At 40.4% G+C, this 14,207-nt stretch overlaps 1 protein-coding gene and 1 long non-coding RNA gene across 5 annotated transcripts in view; one reads left to right on the top strand and one right to left on the bottom strand.

Moving 5' to 3' along the window:
- Positions 1–2,903: 2,903 nt before the first annotated feature.
- Positions 2,904–9,409, bottom strand: LOC110356885 (uncharacterized). Its single transcript, XR_010468980.1, has 2 exons — positions 8,930–9,409; positions 2,904–3,561 (listed from the first exon to the last, which is right to left on the bottom strand). It is a non-coding gene; the product is annotated as an uncharacterized LOC110356885 (long non-coding RNA).
- A 40-nt stretch (positions 9,410–9,449) lies between these two features.
- Positions 9,450–14,207, top strand: part of RIC1 (RIC1 homolog, RAB6A GEF complex partner 1) — a 52,899-nt gene continuing 48,141 nt past the window's right edge. For 2 of the 4 annotated variants that reach the window (XM_065046038.1, XM_065046039.1), the window contains exon 1: positions 9,450–10,127. In XM_065046038.1, coding sequence (XP_064902110.1) covers positions 9,987–10,127 — 141 coding nt within the window. In that variant the 5' untranslated portion in view covers positions 9,450–9,986. The remainder of the gene's footprint in view (positions 10,128–14,207) is intronic. The other 2 variants (XM_005499772.4, XM_065046037.1) reach the window with 1 other exon arrangement.

A 14,207-nucleotide genomic window follows, 5' to 3' on the forward strand; every position in this document is an offset into this window, starting at 1 on the left:
GAACATTTTCAAGAACTAGATCTATACAGTTAATTTTCCCGCTGACTTCAGTTATGTATGTCCTATGCTTGCTTACAAGCCTTGCAAGCTTGTAATTTTTTCCAGCTGGAAAAGCAAAGATTGCAACAGCAGTTTTGCCTGTGTGCCTTCCCACAAGCTCTCAGATATCTATCAGAGGAATTAAACAGAAAATTAAATTTTGCAAACCCATCTCTTGAAATTGGTGAGTCACTGAGGTTCCCTTTTTCATTTCAATTGAGATTGATTAGAGTTCTATCTGTTTGGACATGGTTCCTGGATAAAATGGATACTCTGTCAAAGAACACAATTATGCTGTTTTGAAATGTGTTGTCTGAATAAAAGCTGAAGGAGTACCATTGGATACTGCAGCTGAAGCATGAGAGTTTTGCCTCATTTAATGTTTGGGACTGCTCACGAGCTATGTATTATGTATGTATCAAATGGAGGTGACAGAGGATTGGCAAAGATTTTGATTCTGGGCATTATGATTTTATCCTTTATGCAGGCTTTTTTGTGCTCTTCAAGAAATGGTACTGGCTGATCCATTGATTTCAGAAAAAATAATAACATGGGAAGAAAATGTGTTTGCAACGTAACAGCCTACTCAAGAAGTGGACCCATTGACTTCCTCCTTCTGTTTACTCAGTGCCTATCCAGAGGCCAGCTTAATTGGATACTCCCTAGGTCCTACACTGGAAGGGGCAATGAACACAAGACACTTATTCATACTGCCAATTTTGATAGATTTGACAATGTTTTCCCCTCATCTCTTCTTTCTGTGATTCCCACATAAACACAAACTGCACTCACATAAGCACGGACATGCAGGTGACCAGATCCACTTCCTCCTCTGGTTGATTGGTCTTTTGAGTCAACAGTAAAATACATGCATGCCCTCACTAACATATCTTGCATGTATGTTCACATTCGCAGTCCTTTTCAGGTCACATACAATCATTTTCCACACTCTGTTCACTGAGCTTAGCCCTGGGTCAGATCCTAGACATGAGCCTGCAATCATGAGGCTTTTGATTATTCTTCTTGCCCCTGCTGCTCTTTTTTGACATGAAAGCATGAGAGCAGCCAACCATTTTCAAGTGACAAGAACACCTTGAACTTACACACTGGTAAAATAACATTCTCATTGCTATCAGTAAAGCAATATTGAGCTGGCATTTGTTAGGGCAAAACATCAATGACTGAATAAGTGTTTAAGGGTTAACATTGTATTCCGCGTTTAGGAGTGCATTGCAAACATGCTCACTGATTTTCAACATGTGAATAAAACCTCTCGTCTTTACAGCAGGGCACAATAGAAGTACTAAGATGTTTAATGCATTTAAGTACCACTGAAGCCAATGTGAGTCACAGAGGCACTAAAAGCACATGCTTACTAAACTGGTACCTTCTGACTAAGCTTCTGTCCTCTAGCAGGCATGAGCATTTTCAGTCACAGAGGTAATTTCAACATATTTGGGGTTGGCCAGCAGTTTTCATTGACCGACATAAGCAAACAGAAAAATAACTCTCAATATGGAAGTATAGTATTCTTAAAAAAACCCCTAGTAATTATTCTTAATAAGACTGTAAATATGCCAGTCACTCTGAGACCTGTGCTTCCCAGGATTGTTTAAGAACAATTGGTGCTATGTTTCATCATATGATTGATCGCAAAAAAATGAGTAATAGAAACATTTCTGCCTCAGTATGTCTTTATTTTGCATTAATTGTCCCTTATTTACTATAAGTATTAAGCAAAGTCATAGAGCAGCATCCAAGCTGGAAAACTGGCATCTAATGATAAATAACATGCTTAACAAAACAAGTAAGCATTGGTATATGGAACTGTATTTTGTTCTGCCAGCATTCCAGCCTGCTTGCTTCCCACTCAATAGTTTTGTGGGTATGGCCCAAAAAGCTGAAATGCTTCTCCTTTTTTTTTAATTAAGCTCATGTCACTGAAAACAAGTGTTTTGATTACATTTAGAAAAATGTCTAATTAACTCTATCAGGGAACTGCTGAAAGGTTGGCATGGTTCAGTGACTGAAAATATGTGACCACTTGAGCATAGCCTAGGAGCAGAAGTTCATATAGCACTTCCCCTTTTATTTTGCTCTTTGGATGCTATCTAATTTACAGCTCCAGAAGAACAAGCTCTATAGCTCCACACAGTGTTTATTTACAAAGGTCAAACCTCAAAACAGGCCATAGGATACTTAATTAGAAATTCTTCTGAATGTGGGTAAAGTCAAACAACTCTAGGTAATTTTTCTAATGCACTCTTCTTTAATGGGTTTATTTCTCTGATAGATTATTTAATATCTGTGAGGTCCACCTGAGACTATAACTGACAGTATTCTTGTGTGTGTATATTACCAGCTCGTCCTGATATTGCAGCTTTTGCCCCTTTCGATCTTCAGTTGAAGTGCAAGCTGCTGCATAACAACTTGGAATCTGTCTCCTTAACTAATTTACTCACATACCAGTTCAGTGAGGCACATGTTACTAGCAAGATTTTTAACAACAAAGACTTAGGCGACTTCCTAGAGGCCACACAGATGCCCCTGCATGGTCTTAGAGCAGAAGTTAGAACTATTGGCATTTAATTGTCCTCACTGCTCTGAGCCTCCTGACTGGAAAACATATTCTGTTTGATGTGCAGGTGATAGGCATGAAGAAGAGCAATTTACTCATCAACAGAGTAATGAAAAGGCTCTGCTTTATGCTGATGATACCCTTGCATTGAATGGGTTACCATTTAGTCAGTGATGATTTGGGATGAGCGATCAGTTTTAATTTACCAAAAGATAAATGCTCTGCAACCAGAAGATAATTTTAAGTTTGCAATAGGCCATTAACAAATACAAAACCAAAACAAAACCAGAGTTTGAACGTAATTTATTTTACATTGCACTTGAACAGAAAACAGCTCAAAAATATGATAACCTTCTCTGACAGTGTCAATTTCAGTTTTACTTGCACCTGTCTTTTACGGATGCTGGGACGGGTCTATATCAGTATCAGTTTGGCTGAATCTGACACAAGGCACTTATAAAAAAGATGATTTTTTTCAGTGTAGTCACTGATCACAAAAAACTAAAATCTGATCACCTGTTTCTTTAAGACACAACCAGGTCAGCATAGTCAGAAACAAGCTAAGGGGAAGAGAAATGAGAACTGGAATTTCAGTTGCCCAAGATGCTGAATGGTTGCAACACACAAACTTACAGGAAACCAGCCTCTTGAAACAAGTGTGTAATTTTTTGCATAGCACTTTGTGGATATTCACTTGCAGCACTCTGTGTTTGCTTCCAAGCATCTTGGGAATAAATTGCAAAGTTCAGACGATGAACTGTTAGCAAAAAACTAAGAATAAATAGCTGAATCAGTATAAGCAAGTAATCAAAACAGAGTGGAGTTGCTACAGCTCTCTTTGCTTACCAAATAAAAGCCTGCAGAGAGCATTGCTAGTGCTATAGGCATCTTAATATCCTGCCAGTGATTGCTTAGTATGTAGGCATCTCAGTCCAGACAAGTGCCTACAATGAAGAGACACACAAGAAAAAATTCAAGTTAATATCAACTAATCATATACAAGAAAATCCCTCTGCTTTCTTATTTTCTTTCACCTTGTCCTTTGTATCTGGCTTAAGAAGGTGCTTGCAAATGTGTTTTGCAGCTTGACACCTCTAAGTCATGACCCTGCTTCTTGGATGCTGCAGATGATGTCCAACAGCCCACCAGGTCAGATTCCCACCTCCAACACACGTGTTCTCCTTTACTGTTCATCTTCAGACTGAAAACATTCTTCTTGAAATTCAATAGCATAGTCAGGACATGTTTTATTACAGATAACACGTATGGATAAAACATTTCAATATAGCATATATAGCGCTACAATTCCAGTGCACTTTTGTGAGTTTCAGATGATACAACACAGCAAATGTTCGCAGAATTCCAGAAACACCTCGTAAAACCAGTGATTTAAATGTATAACATATGACAAGTCTAGGTCATCCTATTTATCAATGCTTCCACACACAAGAACTCCTATCTCTCTATCCATTTTGTCTGCAATGCCATTTTCATGTTAATACACTGTAACTGCACTGTGTACCTTATATTTCAGGTAGGGGGTGTTACCTGGTAAAAACACACAGCCAACACCCCAAAAAAGTTTAATTCAATTCTTCCCACGCATGGTAGCTTTCACGGTTCTTTGGACAGTTTGTTTACAGTAATACAGTTTTTTATTGATCAGAGGTGATCCAATCCAATTAAATGATCTGCAGTTCATAGTGCTGGTGCTCTCCTTAAGAGGCTGCATTTTGTGTTCCAGAATCTGAAAGAATAAACTTAGCCAAGACTTTAAAAATGATCCATGATTCTGAACATTTAATCTTCCTAGTACCAAATACCAAATACCTTCAAGGAATGCAATTCTCTAGACATGTTCAGAAACCACAATGGCTTTTGGCAAAGCAACTGTGTTCACAAAGCAAATACTTCAGTGGCATGCTACTCATGAAATTAAGAGCATATTCATCAGTCACTGAAAATCAGATAATGAACTCTGAAAGAAGATAATGTATTTCTAAGGATATTTTCACTGATGTAGAAGAGGAATTTTTTTAAAAAATAACCCCCTACTGAATTTATAGCAATTATGAAAACCAAACTAGAAGTCCTCAGTGTTGTTTCTACATGGATTTTATTCCAAAGAACCCAAATCTTCTGCAAATATTGTGGCAGCTATGTTAAATCTGACAGCCCATGGTTTTAGCACATTTATTTATTGATGCTGACAATGATTAATCCATTAAGTGGTATAAGTTGCTTTCAGGACTTCCAAATTTTTTCTCCCTTAATATTTGACTTTATATATTGTGTATAGCTGTTAATGCATGGGTAAGAGCTCTGCTTTGATTTCCCTATTTTCTCAGAAATAAACATTAAAAAATCTTTTACGACCAAATTTATTTGATTTCAAACCTAACTAAACCGTAACTATGACCACATATATTTCCACTCCAAAATTCACTAGCAAGTGTAATAATTTACTTGCAAATTTTAGGTTTGGGTTCTTGAATGCTTGGTGAAAGCCACATGTGAATAATGTACACATTTCCAAAATTCAAAATAAAAATGTGTCTTTTGTTCAGTCCACCCACTGAAAAAAAACCCAACAAACATTATTATAAAACCTTACTGCAAAACACAGGAAACTGAGTTCTAACATAACTGGTTTATACTGCTGGTTAGTTAAATAATTTGTCCAGTGAGAAGCTGAAAACAGTACTGTGTGACTTGCATGAAAAGACATACCACTATAAAAAGGATGAAACTTACATGCTATCAAATGGTAAATGACATTGCCAAATGATTTTGTGACCATTCATGAATAAATGACTACTAGGAAAAATGGGTGCAATGTATCCAATTAATTTTATTACCTGCACTTTCTTTGCTCACAATTAGTTATTTATTCTATTCAACCATAGCCAGGTATATAAATAAAAACTAATTTGACAGAAAGTGAGTAAAAATGTATCCATTTAATCCAAAAGAACTGTACTGGTCTAGTCCAGGATGATTGTTTTGAGTGGTATAATGATGGAGCCTAATAAATAAGTATTGTCCCAGTATTTAAGATTATGACCTTACTTTACATAAACACCTATTGCTGACTTTGATTTTGCAGTAACGATATAATAAACTGTTCTTCCCCTTCTTCCTTACAGTCTCTTCACAGGAATACTCTTTCCATCTCTCTTGGCTGAATTCAGAAAATGTCTCAAATAATCAGTGTGATTTTTCTCTGTACTTTATTAAAACTCATGGCTTTGCAGCTGAGTAACATCAGCATTTAATCCACTGTTTTAGTTTTTTCTTCTTTTCCTTTTAAAATACGTAAGATTCTGCTGTGGTCTTGTAGGAAATAACTTCCCTTTTACTGTTATGGTTTCTTTTTTAATTCTGATATTAATATATTGACATTTCTTTAGATTTGATCTTTAAGGATGTTAAAAACCATTATAAGTCACTCTCTGAAATAATCCCTGTAGATGGTCTATAGGAAAATTAGTTCAACGTGGATCTGTTCCCAATAAAAAAGTCAATTTTTGGTGGCTCAAAGGATGACTAATAAAACAAGGAATTAAAGTAACAGGCTAATCTATGGCAATGTTCACATTTCAGCAGCAGAAATCTGCAATGTAAAGGAGTCATTTGTTCCACAGTTTTAAGAATTTCAGATGGTTTAATAAAGATATTTTGATGTACATAGCACAGATGCTCACACATTGTCACACACTTTCTGTAGCTTATATGACATAATGCCTGCATCTTAAAGGAGCCTGGCAAAAACTTCATGCGATTGACTATTACCATGTCTCACTAAAAGTTTTTCTGTACTTTTTTTTTTTTTTTTTAACCTTTGAGCTGTTGCTCACAGTGATAACAGTGGGGGGAGGGGACATTTTAAAAAATTTCTCACACAAGGACTGACCTTTCATAATTATTCATGCAACAGCTGCAGCTAGAACATTAGGTGAGAGCAAGCTGCACAGCCTCAATGACAATTCACGGCAATAGCTGCAAATCAACAGCAGGAGTCTCACAGTGGCAACCGTGCAAAACACTTATCCTCCTGCAACATTCTCATCCCGGATCTACTTTAGCCACCAGCAGTTTCTCCTCCTTCCTTTCACTAGCTTGCAAATATCAAGATTTATGTATCTGGGCTTATGATATTTCAATGTCTCTGGATGTTCCCACAGGTCTGCTCAAGCAGCTCTTCCTTTTCAGGACACAGCTATCCCACGAGTGCCGTTCCCAAAACAACACGACTGTCGCTGAGTAGGCAGCTGCAAGCAAGTCTTATCTTCAGTTAGGTGAACTTGATGTTAACTGACAACTGGACCTCTGTGCATAAAGGGCTTTCACAACTCTGTCAAGCTTTGTTATCTTAGTCCTACTGCTATATCCTGTAATTGCGCCTTGGTAGCCACTGCCAGATCTGCTCAAGAAACTTTCGTGAGCTTGGTCCTCTGCGTGCATTTCATTTCTACAAAACTTTTGCATCCCAGGGTATACTGAGTTGCATTCTCATACCACAACACTAAAAAAAATGCGCTTATGTTTTTGTACTCAAGTACAAACAGTCTATGATTTTAAAAAAGTCTACTATCATCAAATTACCATTCCAGGCATCTAAATACGTTCTTGATTCAGCCCACAAAAATGTACCAAAATGACATAGTTTACATAATATTAGTATCACTGACGTGAGGATTTTGATAGTCATGCTTTTAACAAAACCCTGTGCCGTAATTATTTCTAATTTCAATTATGTGCCTCATGCCTTTCCACAGAGAAAGCAACAATCGCAGCAATGCAAACATTACAAAGACTTCATCCTCTTTACTTTTTGCAGTGTAGTCAGAACAAAATCATAAAATGTGGTTGCTATTAACAGCAGTAGCTGTTTTCTTCATTAATACTACTCTCAGCACACAGCCTGGCATTGTTCCACAGGAACAGCATGAGCTAGAAGCGTGTTTCCTCTTATATGTACATGTGTCAGGATGCTGCAGCATTAACTAAGGAAGCTACAAATAAGTATGAAAGACACACAGGCCCCTTACTGTTTCATGGATTTTCTTTGAGAAATTTCTCTGTACTTTCACCAAGTAAGATGAAGTTGGAAAAACGTAATTAATCCAAAAAGATGATTCTAGAAGTCATACCTATTCTTCAGGATTTATTTTGTGGTATTTATTTTGTAATGACAGGAATATAAGGGGAGCTAATGAATGAGATGCTGCTACAATCCTGAATATTATTTCAACTTCCTGATTTAGAAGGCTAGTTATCAAAAAAGCAGGCTAAAAAGGGTTCAGAAAAGAGACTATAGCAAGGAAGGTGTTTGTAGCAGCAGCACTGACTGGCATCTGACAGCAGGGAATTTGATGGTAACACATTTCCAAGTTGCCCACTTAAAAATCTAGGGTATGCACTACCTTGGTATTTTGCTTTTTTACCACTTTTTTTTTTTTTTTTTTTGAGGTATATTATGGTTTTGCCTTTGTCTTTTAACTCACTTCTTTTTTTGTGTTTGTGTTCAGATGGAAATGTTTCAGCTGGAACGTGGTATTCATATGGTAACAACAACAATTTAATACCACAGAGACGCCAGGAGAGAGCAGGCTTTGCGTGTTGGGACGATGTTCTTCCACAGGAACTGCGTAATTTGCAAGCAGTGAGACCTGTTTCGTGATAGCCCAGTCCAGAAGAACTCTTTTAACAAGCAATGCTGGGGGACTGGTTCAAGTAAACTTCCAAAAGAAAGCTTCTTCTTTCCAACACAGGCACTGCCCTTGCGATGGTGTGGGCATCTGCCTTTAGTTGTCTTCCATCTCCTTTTATTTTCCAATTACAAGAGGAGACTAACAAGCCTCACTCACAACATCTAAAGTCACAGCTTCAGTTTCTACTTTTCATCCTTCACACCACGTGGTCCCACGCTTAAAGTGTGAATAAATCCATTTGGGCAAACCACGGTAACAATGGCAACAAGATTAAGGTACAGATTTTGGATTAAAAATAACCTAGGAAAAAAAAAGTTGCCTTTTTTTTTCTTTTTTAAGATTAATCAGATCCCCTATCCAACTCCTCACTTGAGAGAAATGTTTGTTCGGTGCCTGGCGGAGGCCTGACGCCAAACCCACGGTGCTGCACCCGCACCGCGCGACCCACAGCTCCCTAGCCCCGTGCCCGTGTGTCCCCAAAACGCGGCCTCGGCAGCAACGGCCCCGCTGCCGACTCACCGGCCTTGTCGCCCGGACTCGTGCTCCTCCCCGGCAGCAGCCCTCCCCGGCACCCCTTGTCACCACACCACTTCTGCACCTTTTAAGTGGCGGGCTGGACGCGAGAGGGACCTGCTCCGTGCAAAGTCTCCGGCAAGCCCGAGCCTCCCCAGGCTGCGACGTGTCAGCCAGAGCGCCTTTTACCCACCGCGCACACGCCCCGGGACGGGACGGGGTCGGCGGGACCGCGCACATCCCTGCCACTCACCGCCCGCCCTGGCACCAACCGCCACCCACGCGCAGCCCCCCCGCAGATGCCCAGGTGCAGGCGGTGCCTCTGCGCGCCTGCGCAGAACACCCCTCGCGCTGCTGCTGCCCCCCCCGCTTCCGCGCGCACGCACTCCCCCCGCTCATTCCCGCCCCGCCTTCGGCGCTGGCACGCGCCTGTTCACCCGGAACCTTGACGCGGAGCCTCTCTGGGCCGGGAGCCTCACACGTCACTTCCGCGCGGTCCCACTGCCAGGGCCAATGAGCGCCCCCGCGCGCGGCCCCGCCCCGCCCTCCCCCTCTCTCCGCTGCGGGGCCGCCGTCGCGCTCGGTGCCGCGGCGTTCGGGCGCCGGAGCGGAGCAGGAGGGAGATGGCGGCCGGGGCCTCGGCGGCGGCGACGACGACGACAGCGACACGGAGTGTGGGCGGGCGAGGCACCCGCAGGAGGGAGGAACCGCCGCTGCAGCCGCCGCAGCTCCCGCGAGTCCGCTCGGAGCAGTGACCGGCCGCCTCCCCCAGGCCGCGGCCCACTCGACTCTCGCCCCTCCCCGGACTCTCCTCCCCTCGGCGGCTGCAGCGCTCCCCGCCCCCACGCCCGCGCGAGAGAACCGGCGGCAGCGGCAGTTGGCGGCGACGGCCCGTTGCCCCGGCGGCGAGGAGGCCTTGGCCGGCCCCCTCCCGGGCGGTGACGGTGAGCACAGGGGGCCCGCCGCTGTGCTGGGGATTATGCGTGGTCGGCCCCGCGCCGCTGGTCAGAGCCCTTCGTCCAGAGGCCGCCGAGCAGGCAGCGAGCCCTCCTGCTTCTCTCCTTCGGCTGATGTCCCCGCCGCCCCCCGCCTAGGCTAGAGTGAGCTGAGAGCCCGCTGTTCGGGAAGAGAAATCTACAGCCATGTATTTTCTCAGCGGCTGGCCTAAGAGACTGTTGTGTCCTCTGGAGTCCCTGGAGCAACCTCTTCACATCCAGACGGATCCCCAGAGAGTTTTCTTCGCGGTGTTATCCCCATCTCAGCTAAGCATCTGGTACTGCAGAGTGAGTATCTGACCTGTTAGCCCTCAGACCCAGCTCTTGCAGCTGAAAAGCCCTCTCATCTGCAAAATATTTTATTTTCGTTCCTGTTCCAGAAAGGGTTGTTAAACTTGGCACCAAGTCTTACAGACTACACCATCGTTTTTGAATCAGAGGAGTTAAGCCACAATGTTTAGTGGTAGCAATATAGTGTTAAGAAAATACATAAGATCAATGTTCCTGGAGTTAACACCTGTTATTCCTGAAAACGAGACTTTTAGCCAACTTTATTTTTCAGTTTGACGTTAAATAGCACATAAGCTTAAGAATGTTTGTAGAAATGCTTTTTTTTACAAATATGCTTTGTGTTTTCTGCCTTCATGTATCGTGTGTTTTATATAAAAGAACATATGAACGTAAGAGATATGAAACTTTTTAAACACGGGACAGACTGACATTCTGTGTAACACAATATAACACAGAAGTTTGCAAACTTTTCTTTTTGTGAAAAGTTTCAAAGCTTTGCGGTGCTAAACGGAGGAATTGTCACGGCTTTTCCGTGGAAGTTGCTTCTCTAGCAACATCCAGTTTGACGGGATTTGAGTAATTGACATTAAATGTCTCGCTTTTAATTCACTTTGAATTAGCATGGTAACAAAAATGCTGTTTGTTAGTTTGATTTATGCAGTCAATGACACAGTTGTGATATTGACTTTACATTTTGATGCTGGATCCTTTTAAATGCTGCCTAGATTAGATCCTAAATCTGTCTATAAATATCTCCAACTCCAGATAATTTATAGAGTTCATCTCAAATTACAGGAGAAAACTAACAATCCAGTTTTAGAAAGACGATACTGTAAGGTATCGAATGACACTCATGCCCTTAAAATCTTATTATGTGGAGATTTCATCACTTTGCCTTATGTTGTGCTCAGCATGGCTGTTAATTATTTCCTGGGTGGGGTGCTGATGCTGTTTTTTTGTCCAGTTAGGACATCCTAGCCCAGTAACTATTCTGTGTGAACATCATCACATCGCCTCTGTTTCCTTAGGTTTGTGGCACATAGTATAGATAAAGCTTGCACTTTTCTAGCTTTTGCCAGTTTTTAAACTTACAGTTGTAGTCCATCAGCAGAGCACAACTAAGCTTCTTTTTCAGGAAAAAAAAAAAAAAACAAAAAAAAAAAAGAAACAAAAAAAAAAAAGAAAGAACAGGTTTGTAGAAAGCTTCTCAAAATGTGCCCTGTTGTCTAGAAGGTAGTTTACTTTATGCTCTGTTCCTGAGGACAACGTTCATTAACTTACGTGTTTGGACTTGTTTTGAAATATTGAATGTTGTGTAACTGGCTACAGACACAGCACTAAAAGAAACCACTTGATGCAGAATAGTTGAGCAAACTTACAGGTCATAACATTTTTTAAAATACATTCTAATTTAGTATGTAATGGGTGCTTTTGAGGAAGGTGCTTGGTTTTGCCAGGCTTGGTCACTGACTCATGTTAGACTAAAAAGCGTGTTACAATCTCACTACTTCTGTGGACACCCAGCTGTTAGCAAAATCCTATAAGACAAAGCTTTCTTTTTTAAGAGAATCTCTTGCATTTTTATGCGTATAGCTTGGGGTTTGGGTGTTATGGTGGGGCTTTGGGGGGGCAGGGGACTAGCAGGGGCAGGGTTTGTGTGTGTGTTTTGGATTTTGTTTGGTTTTGAACGAGAAGCTTAAAATTGAATGTTGCACTTCTGTAAAACAAAAAGTATTGAATTATTGCATTCTAGAAAATATTTTCATTTGTCAGAAGTATCTTCTTTGGAACAAGGCTAAATTCCGGTCAGGCTGAACTAATTCAATTTCTTGAAGTAGAAGAGCCTTCAGGCTAATATTCTTGTTCAGACATTACTATCTCGACTATGTATGAAAGGTTTCATCTAAGAATGAGGTGATGAGATTGGTGGAGTTCTGGTTTGAATTTTTCCAGAATGGGGCACTTTGAAATACTGCCAAGTGTATGAATTTACATCAGTATGTGTATTTTTGAAGAGGTAGTGTTTAAAGTTCCTTTTCACCTGCCTTGTGCTAACAGCTAATGGAACTCAGGAAAGTTTATCCCAAAGTATGAATTGTTTTCTGGTTTGAAAACAATAGATGTGTGAAGATTAGAAACTGGGATAAATGGTGTAGGTAAAAATAGATGGAATTCTATTGGTGCTTTTGAGCCAAAAAATTCTTGACTGTTCTACATGTTATTTTGCAGGGAGAGACCGACCGGATTATAGATAGAAAGACCACTGATCAATGTGAATGTTTTTGATCATGCACAGTATTGGTGGAAGATTTTGAGCACACACCCCCAATATGTATACGTTATTATTTTTTTATGAATTCTATGCACGTACTACTGTACTAGTATGCACATTATCAAGCATACACAACATAGATGTTAAAAGCTAGAATAGAATAGACTGTTTCAGTTGGAAGAGACATTAAACAATCATGTAGTCCAACTGGCTGACTAATTTAGGGCTGGCCAAAAATTTAAACGTGTTCTTAGGGGCATTGTCCAACTGCATCTTAAACACTGACGGGCTTGGGGCCTTGAGCATGACCACCTCTCTAGGAGGCCTGTTTCAGTGTTTGAAAAGAAGAAAAAAATCAGATAAAACTGAAGTTAACACATTTAAAAAAATTTTACTTTATTAATGGTACAAAAAATATTCTCCTTGCACGTCAGTGGAATATATTAAATGCATCCCACTCTGGAAGCTGCTGTTCAAAGTCTTTTTTTTTTTTTTTTAATCAAAATAATTTTATGGTCTAGGGACCTCAGAAGCTTTCCTTGGCATGAAGAAGCTAATGAAACAGTTTTCATTGATGTTATTGGAAAGCTTGTTAGTGTTTTAATTCTGATAACGTTAAATACTTGGATGCTTGAAATGAGAAACCTCAGTTCATGAAAGAAGCTTTATGAAATGCTGAAACAAGGCAATTGATGTTTAATAGATTGACTTGGGAACTAAATGTGAGGTCTCACAAGGCATCTGTGCAGTTCTAAGTGTCATGATCTTTCCTGCTTGCACCCGTATTTTACTGTCTCTTAAGGTGGACTAGTGATGGTTTTTACAGGGTTGTTCATGCTGAACGTATAGAAGCCTGGGGTTCTTTAGCTTATGAAGAGATCGAAGGAGCATTATGTTTGGCTCATTGAAAGTGTTACTCCTTTAACAGTAGTAGCTTTTAATTTAAAATTGGTTTGGTTATGGCGTGAAATAAGAGCTTGAGACAGTACAGGGAATTCTAGGTATTCACCCACAGGGTTCTAGATATTAAGGGAAGATATATGGAAACAAGGAAGGAGATGTGATAATCAGTGGAGTTGCCTTAGTAAGTGTTGAAGGGTTAATTGTGTGCAACAAGAATAGTCTGATGTAGTTGTATGTATAAATATGGCTCAGCATTTCCTTTCTTTAATCTTAACAAACTTGTAACAATGACAGGAATAAGTACTGGCCTTCAGTATTTAATGAAAACTCCTGTAGGCTCTTGGACTATCTGCTATGACTCTGCCAGTCAAAACCAGTTTTGTAAGCTCTTTGAAGCCAAGAGTACCTTGCCCCAGCTACTAATTTTGAGGAGCGTTTCTTAAATACCTAGGTGCTTATTAGCTTATGATTTGCATCTACTCTTGTTCTTAAACTTCCTGATTTTTTTTTTTTTTTTATGATATGATGTTGAATCAGATCACCCAAATGAACTACAAGCTTAAGTAAAGCATGCATGTAGGAATCCTAGATTGTTAAATAATCTCTATTCATTTTAAATGCTGAATAAGTCTATATTCAGACAGCTCTTACAAATCTTGTGTGCTTTATAGTCTCTAGCTGTTGTAGTATTAGAATTGAGCTGGTTACGTGCTTTAAATCTAAGCACACAGATTATTTAAACAAATAGGACAAAACAGGGGACTGTGCTTCTGTTACAGAAGTGATCTCCACAACCTGGAATTTTGGCATGCTGTGGAAGGAATTACTTGTGACACCAGTGCTCATAGTTTATCCTTTTTATGAATAAATATATTTTAAGATATGCATTTGAGTTTGTAGTC

This window comes from Columba livia, chromosome Z (assembly GCF_036013475.1).
Source record: "Columba livia isolate bColLiv1 breed racing homer chromosome Z, bColLiv1.pat.W.v2, whole genome shotgun sequence".
Lineage (NCBI taxonomy): Eukaryota > Metazoa > Chordata > Aves > Columbiformes > Columbidae > Columba > Columba livia.